The sequence below is a fragment of the Brachyhypopomus gauderio genome, unplaced genomic scaffold, assembly GCF_052324685.1.
Source record: "Brachyhypopomus gauderio isolate BG-103 unplaced genomic scaffold, BGAUD_0.2 sc80, whole genome shotgun sequence".
Classification (NCBI taxonomy): domain Eukaryota; kingdom Metazoa; phylum Chordata; class Actinopteri; order Gymnotiformes; family Hypopomidae; genus Brachyhypopomus; species Brachyhypopomus gauderio.
Window position 1 is genome coordinate 121370 of NW_027506901.1, and position 16131 is coordinate 137500.

Below are 16131 nucleotides of genomic sequence, written 5' to 3' on the forward strand. Positions count from 1 at the left end.
GTGTCATTAACATATACTAACTGTGTGTAGTGTCGTTATCATATATTAACTCTGTGTAGTGTCATTATCTTATAATAACTGTAGTGTCATTATCATCTATTAACTCTGTAGTGTCATTATCATCTATTAACCCTGTAGTGTCATTATCATCTATTAACCCTGTAGTGTCATTATCATATATTAGCTCTGTGTAGTGTCATTAACATATACTAACTGTGTAGTGTCATTATCATATATTAGCTCTGTGTAGTGTCATTAACATATACTAACTGTGTAGTGTCGTTATCATATATTAACTCTGTGTAGTGTCATTAACACATACTAACTGTGTAGTGTCGTTATCATATATTAACTCTGTGTAGTGTCATTAACATATACTAACTGTGTAGTGTCCATCATATATTGTGTGAACGTACTTGCAGCAGTTGGGATAAATGACGTCAGCAAAAAATTCCATTCCAACAATGGCAAAAGAGTAGTAGAAAATAATGAGAGTTAAACCTAGACTGGATTTATGACAAAGGAGGGAGGGAGAGAGAGAGAGAGAGAGAGAGAGAGGGAGAGAGAGAGAGAGAGGGAGACAGAGAGAGGGAGAGAGAGGGAGAGAGAGATGAAAAAGAAAAAGACCATTATTTATCATTTGCAGTAAATATTCTAGTACTGAAATAAGAACGTTCTCAAGGTTACACTGCCCCCACCTGGCCATGCGTGGCAGGAGCTCAAACATGGTGTCCAGCACATTTCGATAACGTTGTTTGATTTTAAACAGGCTGGATGGCAAAGGAAAATAGGAAAGAAATGTTTACATTTAATATTTACATTAATATTTAAATGTTAATATACAGATAATATGTTTACAATTGTACCATTAACATTTCCTTGGTATGATACAAACCTGTTATTATTGTTATTATTAATACTATAATAAAGGCCAACAAAACAGCTCAGACATAAGCAAACGCTTAGGAACACACCGAAGGAGCTGCAGGGGTCTCAGTACCACAATGAAGTAGAAAGGCTCCATGTCAAAGGCCAGAGCAATCAATCCCAGAAAGGCAAAGACGGTCACAGAGAAATCAAACCTTGAAAGAAGGAACCAGAAGAGTCAGGGAGTGTGTGTGTGTGTGTGTGTGTGTGTGTGTGTGTGAGTGAGAGAGAGAGAGAGTGTGTGTGTGTGTGTGAGAGAGATAGTGTGTTTGTGAATGTGTGTGTGTGTGTGTGTGTGTGTGTGTGTGTGTGTGTGTGTGTGTGTGTGTGTGTGTGTGTGTGTGTGTGTGAGTGAGAGAGAGAGAGAGTGTGTGTGTGTGTGAGAGAGATAGTGTGTTTGTGAATGTGTGTGTGTGTGTGTGTGTGTGTGTGTGTGTGTGTGTGAGAGAGAGAGTGTGTTTGTGAATGTGTGAATGTGTGTGTATATGTACGTACGTGCGTGTGTGTGTGTGTATGTGTCTGTGTATGTGTGTGTTCTTACAGGTTCCATCCAGAACTGAAGTATGCCACAGGCCCCAGGCCACTGACCTTTAGCAGAACCTCCACACCATAAACTTCACCGGGAAAAGACAGAAGTAGATGAGCACACACACTTCACCCCAACACACACACACACACACACACACACACACACACACACACACACACACTTCACCCCAACACACACACACACACTTCACCCCAACACACACACACACTTCACCCCAACACACACACGGCATGTGGCATCTCTGCAACACGCTGTTTACGCTCACTATGGTGAGCTGATGAAAATGCAGTAATGGTCCAGTGTAATAAATGGTCAAACATACTTGTGAGAAAGATGATGTAACTCCATGGAACAAAACTGGACCAGGAGAAACCACCTGAGAACACACACACACACGAATGCACACGCACACACGTGTACACACACATGAATGCACACGCACACACGTGTGCCATGCACAAAAACAGTTCCTGAAATTTCAAAATGGTAAAAATAAACACACACACACACACACACGCACGCACACACCCCCATACACACCCACACGATTCCAGGGATCTTACTGTTTAACATGTTGGTCTCCACCAGAATCCAGACTCCATTGACAGCAACAACAATATCTGCACAGAAAATTTAAACATTTCCCCATCTGTCTACATCTCATTACCTCAACATGAAGAACAAGGCTGATCACACACACACATACGTGACACACACACATACGTGACACACACACACACACACACTGGATCAGAAATTTGGATCCAGTTCATAAATGAAAATGTGCAAACCTTGAATGTAACAAAGTTATCAATGATTAATGTATTTGATGAATACAAATGTTTGATTCATATTCTTGACTCTGTATGTTCAGTCAGTGCGTAAAGTTTATCAGGTTTACATTTGGACTGTGTAGGGTTTGTTACATCTGGAAGGAATGTGGAACTTACACATTGTATACTGAAAAGCTTTGGATTTCACCACAAGGTTGATCCCTGTGGGGGAAAAGAAAAATAACACTTATTCCAAAGCTGCCCAGAGTTTCCAGGGGAGTCTGGACCAGGGGAGTCTGGACCAGGGGAGTCGGGCTGATCTGGGGCTGCAGTACAAATACAAGGGAACTGTACAGAGCCGGAGTGGCTAATCGGGAGATTCGGGAGGATTCCCGATGGGCCGGCTCATGTCAATCTCTAGTTTGGGCCGATTGGGAGGGAAAAATAATTTTGGGCCGGATTTGGGCATGAAACTCCTGGGCTGAAAAAGTGTCCCACTCCGGCCCTGGAACTGTACCTTTAAAAATGAGGAAGGCCGTATGAGGAAGATCATCAAACCAGTACTCGCCACTCCGCCGTGCCTGTCACACACACACACACACACACACACACACACACACACACACACACACACACACACACACACACACACACACGCACACGCACACACACGCACACGCACACAAACAGATGTTCCACTTTCAGAAACTTTCAGAGAAATGCTCTGTGTTCAGTTATTTTTGTCTTTGTGGAAATGAAGTTCATTTGTGGAAATGAGACCCTACAAAACAAACCCCTGAAATGATTAAAGCAAACTACTGAAATGATCCAGCAGTCCTGATTCACATGCAGCATGTGCTACGTATGTGCGCTGGCATTTTGAGCTCCAGCGTCACCCTGCCCCTCACATCATGTGTCTTCAAAATGAACCCTGTGACTACGCCCTGGGGCTGGGCGATATGGCCAAAAATGTTATCACGATACTTATATCGATATAAATACCTATATCGATCTAAATAATAATTATGTTAGAAAACTTTTTAACAGTCAAAGCTTTTAAAGAATGTCCTTCTAAGAAATGCAGACTGAATATGTATATGAAGAATATGCTAATTACCTGTCAAACACTTTTAGGGGATTTATTTGTATGGGGTAAAAGTCACCACTATTGTTTTGGAGGTTGGACACTGTTGGATAATATCTGAATGTACTTTTACACTTTCTGTGCAATACACTGGGTGGATAATACTTTTTCAAATGGTAAAACAATTTTGCAGTGTTTCCAGACTTTGCTTGCACTGCATGTCAGCATATTTTGTATTCTAGGCTTAATGGCACTTGATTTATCACAATACAAGTCAAGACTGTATCCATCACACAGCACTGTTATGCACAAAACGTAAAATAGAATTGAGTACGACAGTCCTAGTTAAAACAGACCTAACCCTGACAGTCCTAATAAAAACAGACCTAACCCTGACAGTCCTAATAAAAACAGACCTAACCCTAACAGTCCTAATAAAAATAGACCTAACCCTAACAGTCCTAATTCAAACAGACCCAACCCTGACCGTCCTAGTTAAAACAGACCTAACCCTGACAGTCCTAGTTAAAACAGACCTAACCCTGACAGTCCTAATAAAAACAGACCTAACCCTGACAGTCCTAATTCAAAACAGACCTAACCCTGACAGTCCTGGTTAAAACAGACATAACCCTGACAGTCCTGGTTAAAACAGACCTAACCCTGACAGTCCTAATAAAAATAGACCTAACCCTGACAGTCCTGGTTAAAACAGACCTAATCCTGACAGGATCTCAGTGGAATGTTCTGGAGTGTAGGGGACAGAACAGAACGTACCCGCCATTTCAGACCCATCACCTCATACATCCTGTAAAAGTCCTGGAGGCTGAAATAAAAACAATATTTTCAAGTATTATTCTAGTTTGACTCTGTGTGTGTGTGTGTGTGTGTGTGTGTGTGTGTGTGTGTGTACCTGAGCATTGTTGTTCCTGACTGGTTGAGAGCTTTAAAGGTCAGGAAGCGATCACGCGCACTCATTCGTGGACGATAGAACCGCAGCAGACCATCAAACTGCTTCAGAGAAATGCCATCAGGCCTCTAAACACACACACACACACACACACACACACACACACACACACACGTGTACAAATACACGCACACGTGTGTACGTGACACACACACACACAAACACACAAATGAACACACAAATGAACACACAAACACACAACGAAAAACTGTGGAAAACTAAGCCCAGTCCAAAGTCAGTTATTGACATGCATCTGTGTGCGTGTGTGTGAGCGTGTGTCTGTGTGTGGGCATGTGTGTCTGTGTGTGTGAGCATGTGTGTGTGTGTGTGTGTGTGTGTGTGTGTGTGTGTGTGTGAGTACGTGTGCGAGCGTGTGTATGTGAGCATGTGTGTGAGCATGTGTGTGTGTGCGCATGTGTGTGTGCATGTTTGTCAGAGTGTGTGAATGTGTGTCAGCGTGTGTGAGCATGTATGTGAGTGTGTGTGTGTGTGTGTATGTTTGTGTGTGTGTGTATATATTTGTGTGTGCACGTGTGAGCATGTGTGTCTGTGTGTGAGTATGTGTGTCAGCGTGTGTGTGTGCATATGTGTGTGCGTACATGTGTGTGTGTGCATACGTGTGTGTGTGTGTGTGTGTGTGTGTGTGTGCATACGTGTGTGTGTGTGTGTGTATTTGTGTGTGCACGTGTGAGCATGTGTGTCTGTGTGTGAGTATATGTGTCAGCATGTGTGTGTGCATACGTGTGTGTGCACGCGTACGTGTGTGTGTGCATACGTGTGTGTGCACGCGTACGTGTGTGTGTGCATACGTGTGTGTGCACGCGTACGTGTGTGTGTGCATACGTGTGTGCGTACGTGTGTGCATACGTGCGTACGTGTGTGCATACGTGTGTGCATACGTGTGTGCATACGTGCGTACGTGTGTGTGCGTACGCGTGTACGTGTGTGTACGCATACGTGTGTGTGTGTGCGCATGTACGTGTGTGTGTGTGTGTATGTGTGAGAGCGTGTGTGTGTGTGAGCTTGTGTGTGTGTGTGTGAGCGTGTGTGTGTGTGTGTACGTGTGTGTGTGTGTGTGTGTGTACGTGTGTGTGAGAGCGTGTGTGTGTGTGTATGTATGTGTGTGTGTGTGTACGTGTTTATGTATGTGTGTGTGTTTGTGAGCGTGTGTATGTGTGTGTGTGTACGTGTGTGTGTGTGTGAGCGTGTGTGTGTGTACGTGTGTGTGTGTGTGTGTATGTATGTGTGTGTGTGTGTGTGAGCGTGTGTGTGTGTATGTATGTGTGTGTGTGTGAGCGTGTGTGTGTGTGTACGTGTGTGTGTGTACGTGTGTGTGTGTGTGTGTACGTACGTGTGTGTGTGTGTACGTACGTACGTGTGTGTGTGTGTGTACGCGTGTGTGTGTACGTGTGTGTGTGTACGTGTGTGTGTGTGTGTGTGTGTATGTGTACGTGTGTGTGTGTGTACATGTGTGTGTGTGTGTGTGTGTGTGTGTGTGTGTGTATGTGTGTGTGTGTGTATGTGTACGTGTGTGTGTGTGTGTGTGTGTGTGTATGTGTACGTGTGTGTGTACGTGTGTGTGTATGTGTATGTGTGTGTGTGTGTGTGTATGTGTACGTGTGTGTGTCTATATGGTTTACAAAGACTAAAAACAAGGTTACTGACCAGCCTTACAAGGACACCCAGGTATACAAGGACATCCCAAGTGTCCTTGTAATTCCGAGAGCATGAATGTTGTTTTCTGACTTAAATAAATCAAATCAAATCAAATCAAATATATTTGTATAGCGCTTTTCACAACACATGTTGTCACAAAGCGCTTTACAGGATTAAGAATCCCCAAGAGATTTTTGGAGTTTCCAAAAAATGTCCTTTTATACCACAATGTGTATGTGTGTTACAATGATGTCCTCTGAAACCAATGAATGGTATAGAAGTATTACACAATTTGGCGGGAATTTTTACAACATTTCCCGCGAAACAATGTAACCAATTTCCTCGCGGAACGAAGGCATAATTTTTTCCCGTGAAAGAGGAGGATTTTCACAGAGGCAGGATCTTCACGGAGGGGCAGGATCACAGAATTTAAAAGTAAGTAATTTGTTTGTATTATTTCCTATATTTCATGCCATGTGGGGAATACACATATTTGTCATATTGGGCCATTCACATGACGTCTGACGTTTAATATATGTTTACGATGACAAAACAAGCATTCATTCAAAACAATTAAAATCATAAAAACAGGTACGGTGACAGATAAACTCGCACTCTCATAAGCAGCTGTGATCATCGCTGTGCGTGTGGCGGTGTGGTCTGTCGCTGACTCGTTAAAGGAGAGAACGGGCCTCTACGCCTCCATGCTAATGTTATATTGGAAATTCCGTAGGGTCGCTAGCGGAAATTAGCATTATAATCGCGTTGCTAATTTGGTTTCTAAAACATCACGTACAGCATACTTTCTCATGTAGGAGCATCAAAGCACTGATAAATGTTTGTGATCTAAACAGCAGGCTAGAGCTACTCATTCTATATTATGTTTTGTACTGTGCTGGTGTGAATAGCTAAGAAATTATATGGCACAATTAGCTTGATGCTAATGTTATATTGGAAATCCCATAGGATCGCTAGCGGAAATTAGCATTATAATCGCGTTGCTAATTTGCTTTCTAAAACATCACGTATAGCATACTTTCTCATGTAGAAGCATCAAAGCACTGATAAATGTTTGTGATCTAAACAGCAGGCTAGAGCTACTCATTCTATATTGTGTTTTGTACTGTGCTGGTGTGAATAGCTAAGAAATTATATGGCACAATTAGCTTGATGCTAATTTTATATTGGAAATCCCATAGGGTCGCTAGCGGAAATTAGCATTATGATCGCGTTGCTAATTTGCTTTCTAAAACATCACGCAGGGTTGCCAACTCTCACGCATTGAGCGTGAGACACACGCATTTGACCGTTTTCACACGCTCTCACGCCACACTTCCGATATCTCACGCCGGAAAAAAATATCCAGTTTATTTATCTCACTCCAAGCGAACGTCAAAAGTTGGCAACCCTGCATCACGTACAGCATATTTTCTCATGTAGAAGCATCAAAGCACTGTTTCTGCTTCTATCATGAATCTGAAGAACACACCCACGGCAGCTCATACTACCTGAACATACCCCTAACTGAAAAGAAAGAAATCTATCTATCTATCTATCTATCTATCTATCTATCTATCTATCTATCTTGGTATTTGTCCTTAATTCTGTATATGTGTACATTTAGTTATGGTTTAAAGGGACATGATTTCTGTTTCAGGCCTCAATTATTTAGTGTATTGGTATTTGTTCATAATTCTGTATGTGTACATTTAGTTATGGTTTAAAAGGACATGATTTCTATATTGGGTCATGTATTTAGTGTCTTGCTGTTGGTTATGACTGACATCTTTGTACATTTATATATGGTTCACAGGGGATGATAGTAGCTATATCGTGACAACTATTTAGTGTCTTGGTATTTGTCCTTAATTGTGTATATGTGTACATTTAGTTATGGTTTAAAGGGACATGATTTCTGTTTCAGGACTCAAGTATTTTGTGTATTGGTATTTGTTTCTGATTCTCTATAATATGTGTACATTTAGTCATGGTTTAAAGGGACATGATTTCTGTTTCAGGCCTCAATTATTTAGTGTATTGGTATTTGTTCATGATTCTGTATGTGTACATTTAGTTATGGTTTAAAGGGACATGATTTCTATTTCAGGACTCAAGTATTTAGTGCCTTGCTGTTGGTTATGACTGACATCATTGTGCATTTATATATGGTTCACAGGGGATGATAGTAGCTATATCGTGACAACTATTTAGTGTCTTGGTATTTGTCCTTAATTGTGTATATGTGTACATTTAGTTATGGTTTAAAGGGGCATGATTTCTGTTTCAGGACTCAAGTATTTTGTGTATTGGTATTTGTTTCTGATTCTCTATAATATGTGTACATTTAGTCATGGTTTAAAGGGACATGATTTCTGTTTCAGGCCTCAATTATTTAGTGTATTGGTAATTGTTCATGATTCTGTATGTGTACATTTAGTTATGGTTTAAAGGGACATGATTTCTGTTTCAGGCCTCAATTATTTAGTGTATTGGTAATTGTTCATGATTCTGTATGTGTACATTTAGTTATGGTTTAAAGGGACATGATTTCTGTTTCAGGCCTCAATTATTTAGTGTATTGGTAATTGTTCATGATTCTGTATGTGTACATTTAGTTATGGTTTAAAGGGACATGATTTCTGTTTCAGGCCTCAATTATTTAGTGTATTGGTAATTGTTCATGATTCTGTATGTGTACATTTAGTTATGGTTTAAAGGGACATGATTTCTGTTTCAGGCCTCAATTATTTAGTGTATTGGTAATTGTTCATGATTCTGTATGTGTACATTTAGTTATGGTTTAAAGGGACATGATTTCTGTTTCAGGCCTCAATTATTTAGTGTATTGGTAATTGTTCATGATTCTGTATGTGTACATTTAGTTATGGTTTAAAGGGACATGATTTCTGTTTCAGGCCTCAATTATTTAGTGTATTGGTATTTGTTCATAATTCTGTATGTGTACATTTAGTTATGGTTTAAAAGGACATGATTTCTATATCGGGTTGTAGGAGTGCTCAGATGTGTTCCTGTGGGGGATGCAGGATCTGGTGTTCTTCCATAAAACCATGGGGGGCAACAAATGGTGGTTTACCTCAAGAGGTTCCCAGAGCAATGGGATAAAACTGACCATTTGTATTTTAGTTATGTCAGTATGTTTGTGTGGCATGTTTAGTCTTATTTTGCAGCTTGTTGTGTACTGGGTAAAGGTTATGCTAACAGGATAAGAGTTCCATCACTCCCTGATAAGGTTTGTAGACTTCACCCCAAAGGGGACAGTCCTGTATGGAATGCACACTGTATGCAAATGTACTCTGATGTCTTTACCAGCAACCTGATTCCCATTGGTTAACCTGGTTTTTGTGACTGCTGTCCCTTTGAGATGCTGGGGGGATATAAAAAGAGAAGTTTGTGGGTGCAGGGCTCTCTTTTTTCATCTGGGCTCTTCTTTTCATCTGGGCTCTCTTTTTTGCTTCCTTTGGGGTCCTTCTCCGTGAGGCAGCCTGCACCGGTTGGTATCTCTGTTTCCATTAGGTATTATTGTTACTTTAATCTAGTATGGTTGTTATTGTTTTATATTTTGTTGGTTATTGAATAAATCTGGTTAATTGTGTAGCCACGGCCTTCCTTGATTATAGCTATACTGGGCCAGATGAGCTCATTATTAGTATCAGTTAAAAGGTAAATCAATGCTAATGCCAATTCCCTCTAAAGTATCCCATCTGCTACGCATGTTTATGATAAACCTCTGACAAAGCAGGCTATTGTTTATAGCAAGGTACTTTATAAAGTTGGTTAGGTATATTCTATAACTTGTACTGATCTATTTGAGAAGTGAGTTCTTTTAGATTCTTACCAACTATAATTTGGAGTCAGATATTTAAGTTTTATGCACGTCAATCCTTCTTCTGCACCTATTTCCGTCCTTGGTTGTAGGCAAGCAGGTAGGTTAGTTATATCTCATAACTATAACCCCTACAGGGTCATGTATTTAGTGTCTTGCTGTTGGTTATGACTGACATCTTTGTACATTTATATATGGTTCACAGGGGATGATAGTAGCTATATCGTGACAACTATTTAGTGTCTTGGTATTTGTCCTTAATTGTGTATATGTGTACATTTAGTTATGGTTTAAAGGGACATGATTTCTGTTTCAGGCCTCAATTATTTAGTGTATTGGTATTTGTTCATGATTCTGTATGTGTACATAAATGTACAAAGATGGCAGACATAATCAAACAGCAAGACACTAAATACATGATTCGATATAGAAATCATGTCCCTTTAAACCATGACTAAATGTATACATATTATAGAGAATCAGGAACAAATAGCAATACACAAAATACTTGAGTCCTGAAATAGAAATCATGTCCCTTTACAGTTTTTGACGACTGCTAAGCTGCGTTTGTCCAATCTGTAGTCACATTTTCAAAACTCCAAACACAGTGAACACAACAGCAGTTTTCAGTGGCTATACTATTAGTTCAATTCATGTTGTTATGGCACAAAATGCAGTCATTTTACATGTTTTTATAATGCTTAAATTTTCTATACACACAAGGTTATCCAATAACAAAATTCTGGATTGTTTTTGTCTTATTTACAATTGCTTGTCCACAGCATGCCAAAAATGAAAACCTAAGGTTCAAAACCTTAAATACTGTATAAAATGCCAAGTTCTGCAAAAACAAAGGCAGCTGAAAAGTTATTACTGTTGTACACATTTTTTGCACATATAGATCAATGAAATAAAATGAAGTACAGTAATGTACCGGGTCAGAGAGGAGCAAATATAACGATTTGTCCTGCAATCTCAAGTGCTGGTTTGGTCCTTCACAAATGCCAGATTGGTCCCTATAACAGTGACCACCTTCTTTGATTTTTGAATGAACTCTACCAACAACTGGTTCCAGAAGCAGAAATGGAACAGGTGGGAGGAAACACCAGGACATTTGTGATGGGACAATGTAGCATTCTCATGTCATCACAAACTGGTTTATAGACCATCCAAGAGTGATGTCCCTTTTCCTCCCGCCCTACTCGCCTTTCCTCAACCCCACTAAGGAACTTTTTTCAGTCTGGAGGTGGAAGGCGTATGATCATCGGCCCCATGACCAAATGTCCCTCCTGGATGCAATAGATCCCGGCTGCAGAGACATTTCAGCTGAAGACTGCCAGGGGTGAATAAGAAATACCAAGCTTTTCTTTCCCAGGTCCATGGCAAGGGCCAACATCAGATGTGATGTGGATGAAAACATGTGGCCAACTGCTGAAGGCCGTTTAGATTAGACCTAACAAGACTGTTCAGTTGTATATTCTGTTTTCCCCCTTGTGTGGCTTTTTTTGTATATGTGTATTTTTACACATATGGGACCATGGCTAATTATGTTTACAATTACGATAATTATTTTTTGGGTTAGGCCACAATTTACAGTAATGTCCCTAATACAGTAAAATATACCCTTTACTGCAAAACTGTTACTGACTCCTTTTTTGTCTAATCTACATTCCATATAGTACCTAACAGTAAATATCACTCATTGTGTAGACAGTATGTTACCAAAAATGCACACATTTGAAAAAAAAGTCCAAATGAAGCAGATTACAGTAAAAATGAACTGACTAAGAAAACAACAGAAGTTACTGTAAAATGTCTGTTGTTTGCTGGGAGAGGGTAAAACATTACATGTAATACTGTTTCTGTATTGCCATCAAATGTTAGTTTTTTTACAGTGGTTGTGCAGTGATTGACTATGTTCATCTCGAAAAGAGAATATGTGCTAGTGTTTGAAAGAATGATTGGATACTGAACCAGGTTCAGGTGTTTTAACAAAGTTGTTTGCATTGTGAAATGCAGAGTTGTTATTTAGTTAAGAAAATGCGCTTTTGAACACGATATTTACTATTTGGCTATTTGTGTGAGGTCAATGTGTTGCTGTGTTTAGAGTTTTGACAATGTATCACAAGTATTTGGAAACGCATGTTAGCAGTCGTCAAAAACTGTAAATCATAACTAAATGTACACATACAGAATCATGAACAAATACCAATACACTAAATACTTGAGTCCTGAAACAGAAGGGCTGTTAGAACAAAAAGACAAAAATTTAATAATAGAGATCAATAGTTATGTCCCAATGCTTCTTTGTCTACTGAAGACACTCTTATTCTTCTTGGACATCATCTGCACCCTGGTTCTGCTGGAGTCCAGCAGAGAGTTCTGTAGTGTGTTCTGAGATGACATTCTATTCTCTGCTGTTAAATGCCTATGTGATTTGTCTGGCTGATCTGGGGCTTATTCCAGTCCTAGCAACTTAATCAACAGATCTTTGACTCAGCCAGCTTCCCTGCTTCCTGCTCAGTGGGTCTTCAACCTCCTGTTTCTGAATCTGTCTTGTCCCATCTCTGGTCCATCACATCAGCAGTATGTGCATGTTCCTCTGGCTGAGGAACTGGCCTCTGTCTTGCATTTAGTAGAGAACATGTAGTGTTCCTGTTTCCCTGTTTTTACGTTGCGTCACAGGCCTCTACTGAGGCATCCAGAAATTAGAGCCCTCCACTGAACTTTCCAAGCTTTCACCGGACTTCCTAGAGCTTGGAACAAGGGTTTACTAGTCAGAAGACCAGGCCTGAAGTCTCCTTACCTGCAGTTGACATTGTTGTTGCTTCTGTTTCCCTTCAAAATGGAGGACATCACCACTTTGATTAATTCTAACATTAATCAGCCTGTGGCTGTTCTGGGACTTCAGGTACTGTCAGGCCATGGTTGGGCTCCTTAAGCAACACTGTATCCCCAAACCAGGTGCCCCACTAGGTTCCCCAAGCCAGAGTCCCCTACCTGACTCCCGAAGCTCTAGGCCTCAGATACACCAAAAGCTAAAAGACACCTCTAGGCTCCTCAAGCCAGGCGCTCCCTGACTGAAAAAGTCACCTCTTAATCTATCGCTGCCCAGGGTCTTCACCTCATGTCAAACAGGCTCAGAAGCAACTAGCCTCCACCACTACTCCCAAGCCACAGGACCCTCCAAGTTTCACCAATCTTCCATTGGGCTTCCAATCCCTAGGTCTGAGACCTCTGCTGTAGTGTCTTTATCATCACTGATCCACAAGCCTCCAGCCATACAAGTCACGTTCGTCACAGTGCAAGCTTCTCAAGTCAGAGGCCCCTACTGAGCTACACAAGCTAGATACCTCCAACATACCACAGCTGCCTTCCCAAACTGCCAGCTTCATCTGCCATTTTCAGTGTGAGGCCTTTGCTGTGATTCTTAAGTCAAAGGGCTCCACTGGGGTCCTCAATCTAAAGGTATCTGTCAGGTTCTCCAAGCCAGAAACCTTCCCAAAGCCAGAGGCCTTCACCAGGCTACACTACAACGTTCCCTTCAGTCCTGCTCCATAAGATAATATTCCTAAAAGAAACTTTAAAGTTTTCCAATGTTTATTGCTAAATTATAATACAATAAAATATGTCCTATACTTGTAATGCTGTGCCATCAAAACAGTCAGTTCTTTTGTTATGTTCAAGTATTCATATGTATTAAGGAATTAATGTTTTGAGGGCTGTAGTACAAGGATGGATTATAGCTCTACATATGTTTAGAATTGTGCACGTTATCAAACTATTGCAAAAACGATTTCTGAAATGTACTGTTTAGGTGAAAATGCTGGCGCAGACACTACTGAGACTTCTGTTGCTGGCAATAATGGTAGGATTTTTGATGTTCACTCTATTTTATTTGTGCATGTTTATTTCTTAATGACTGTTTAAAAATCCTATTAAACTGTATTAATTATTTATAATAGAGCTCGTCAGAAAAAGGAAAAGGGCCTACACAAAGAAGCCTTGGATCACCACGGATGTCAAAGCCGTCATGACACATTTTGGGCGGCACACCAGGAATGGGAAGTTAGCTTCTTTAATAGAATGTGATGCTTGCAGAAAGGCAGAACACCCAATTCTGGAGACACGGACAGTTCAAAATATTAGAGATTTTGTACGTAACAAGGGATTATATTACAAGGGTGCTCCAATAAATAACTCACTATCTGCTGTAGGTGCCTTTAATAAGGCTTTATGAGTATGTACATCACTATGCATTGTAGGTTCTTTTCATTTATAGGACCTTATGAGTTTTTACACCCCCATTTTTAAATATAGGGCATTCTGAGTTTGTAGTTTGCTTTAAAGAGGACCATATGAGCTTGTAATGTTCTGTAGGTTCTTGGAAGGGCCTTATAAGCTTGTACTTGACATTTGGAGTCTTTTCTTTTGTAAGGGCTCTCAAGAAGTCATACTTAGTGGTTCTTAAACTGGAGCCTTGAGTTATACTGATAGCAGACTTTTATAGTTGTGATTTATATTGTACAGTGGGGAAAATAAGTATTTAGTCAGTCACCAATTGTGCAAGTTCTCCCACTTAAAAAGATGAGAGAGGCCGGTAATTGACATCATAGGTAGACCTCAACTATGAAAGACAAAATGTGAAAAAAAAAAATTGAAAAAGAAAATCATTTTGTCTGACTTTTAAAGAATTTATTTGCAAATAATGGTGGAAAATAAGTATTTGGTCAATAACAAAAGTTCATCTCAATACTTTGTTGTATATCCTCTGTTGGCAATGACAGAGGTCAAACGTTTTCTGTAAGTCTTCACAAGGTTGGCACACACTGTTGCTGGTATTTTGGCCCATTCCTCCATGCAGATCTCCTCTAGAGCAGTGATGTTTTGGGGCTGTCGGCGGGCAACACGGACTTTTAACTCCCTCTAAAGGTTTTCGATGGGGTTGAGATCGGGAGACTGGCTAGGCCACTCCAGGACTTTGAAATGTTTCTTATGAAGCCACTCCTTTGTTGCCCTGGCAGTGTGCTTGGGATCATTGTCATGCTGAAAGACCCAGCCACGTTTCATCTTCATTGCCCTTGCTGATGGAAGGAGGATTGCACCCAAAATCTCACAATACATGGCCCCATTCATTCTTTCATGTACACGGACCAGTCGTCCCTTTGCAGAGAAACAGCCCCAAAGCATGATGTTGCCACCCCCATGCTTGACAGTTGGTATGGTGTTCTTTGGATGCAACTCAGCATTCACTGTCCTCCAAACACGACGAGTTGTGTTTTTACCAAATAGTTCTACTTTGGTTTCATCTGACCATATGACATTCTCCCAATACTCTTCTGGAACATCCAAACGCTCTCTAGCAAACTTCAGACGTGCCTGGATATGAACTGGCTTAAGCAGGGGGACACGTCTAGCACTGCAAGATCTGAGTCCCTGGCATCGTAGTGTGTTGCTGATGGTAGCCTTTGTAACGTTGGTCCCAGCTTTCTGCAGGTCATTCACTAGATCCCCCCTTGTGATTCTGGGATTTTTCCTTATCGTTCTTGTGATCATTTTGACCCCACGGGCTGAGATCTTGCGTGGAGCCCCAGATCGAGGGAGATTAGTAGTGGTCTTGTAGGTCTTCCATTTTCTGATTATTGCTCCCACAGTAGATTTCTTCACACCAAGCTGCTTGCCTATTGCAGATTCAGTCTTCCCAGCCTGGTGCAGGTCTACAATTCGGTTTCTGGTGTCCTCCGACAGCACTTTCGTCTTCACAATAGTGGAGTTTGGAGTGTGACTGTTTGAGGTTGTGGGCAGGTGTCTTTTATACTGTTAACGACTTCAAACAGGTGCCATTATTACAGGTAATGAGTGGGGGAAAGAGGAGCCTCTTAAAAAAGAAGTTACAGGTCTGTGACAGCCAGAAATCTTGCTTGTTTGTAGGTGATCAAATACTTATTTTCCACCATTATTTGCAAATAAATTCTTTAAAAGTCAGACAAAATGATTTTCTCAATTTTTTTTCACATTTTGTCTCTCATAGCTGAGGTCTACCTATGATGTCAATTACAGGCCTCTCTCATCTTTTTAAGTGGGAGAACTTGCACAATTGGTGACTGACTAAATACTTATTTTCCCCACTGTATCTAGTAAATGTAATGTTCTGTAGGTTCTTGGAAGGGCCTTATGAGCTTGTACTTGACATGTAAATCTGTTCACAAATAAATGTTTTCTCAAATATAAAATGTTTTTCCATGTGTTTTAAATAGTTGAGATAAACAATATTTTAATGCATGGATTTTATTTTATTTTTTAATTAAGTTACATATGATATTAAGT

At 40.5% G+C, this 16131-nt stretch overlaps 1 protein-coding gene across 1 annotated transcript in view; it reads right to left on the reverse strand.

Moving 5' to 3' along the window:
• tpcn1 (two pore segment channel 1) overlaps positions 1–16131 on the reverse strand; it is a 36105-nt gene that overhangs the window by 4998 nt on the left and 14976 nt on the right. The window contains exons 10-19 of the mRNA XM_076991062.1: positions 4248–4372; positions 4112–4160; positions 2768–2831; positions 2428–2472; positions 2041–2097; positions 1800–1853; positions 1469–1541; positions 975–1082; positions 699–770; positions 417–506 (exon numbers count right to left, since the gene is read on the reverse strand). Coding sequence (XP_076847177.1) covers positions 417–506; positions 699–770; positions 975–1082; positions 1469–1541; positions 1800–1853; positions 2041–2097; positions 2428–2472; positions 2768–2831; positions 4112–4160; positions 4248–4372 — 737 coding nt within the window. The remainder of the gene's footprint in view (positions 1–416; positions 507–698; positions 771–974; positions 1083–1468; positions 1542–1799; positions 1854–2040; positions 2098–2427; positions 2473–2767; positions 2832–4111; positions 4161–4247; positions 4373–16131) is intronic.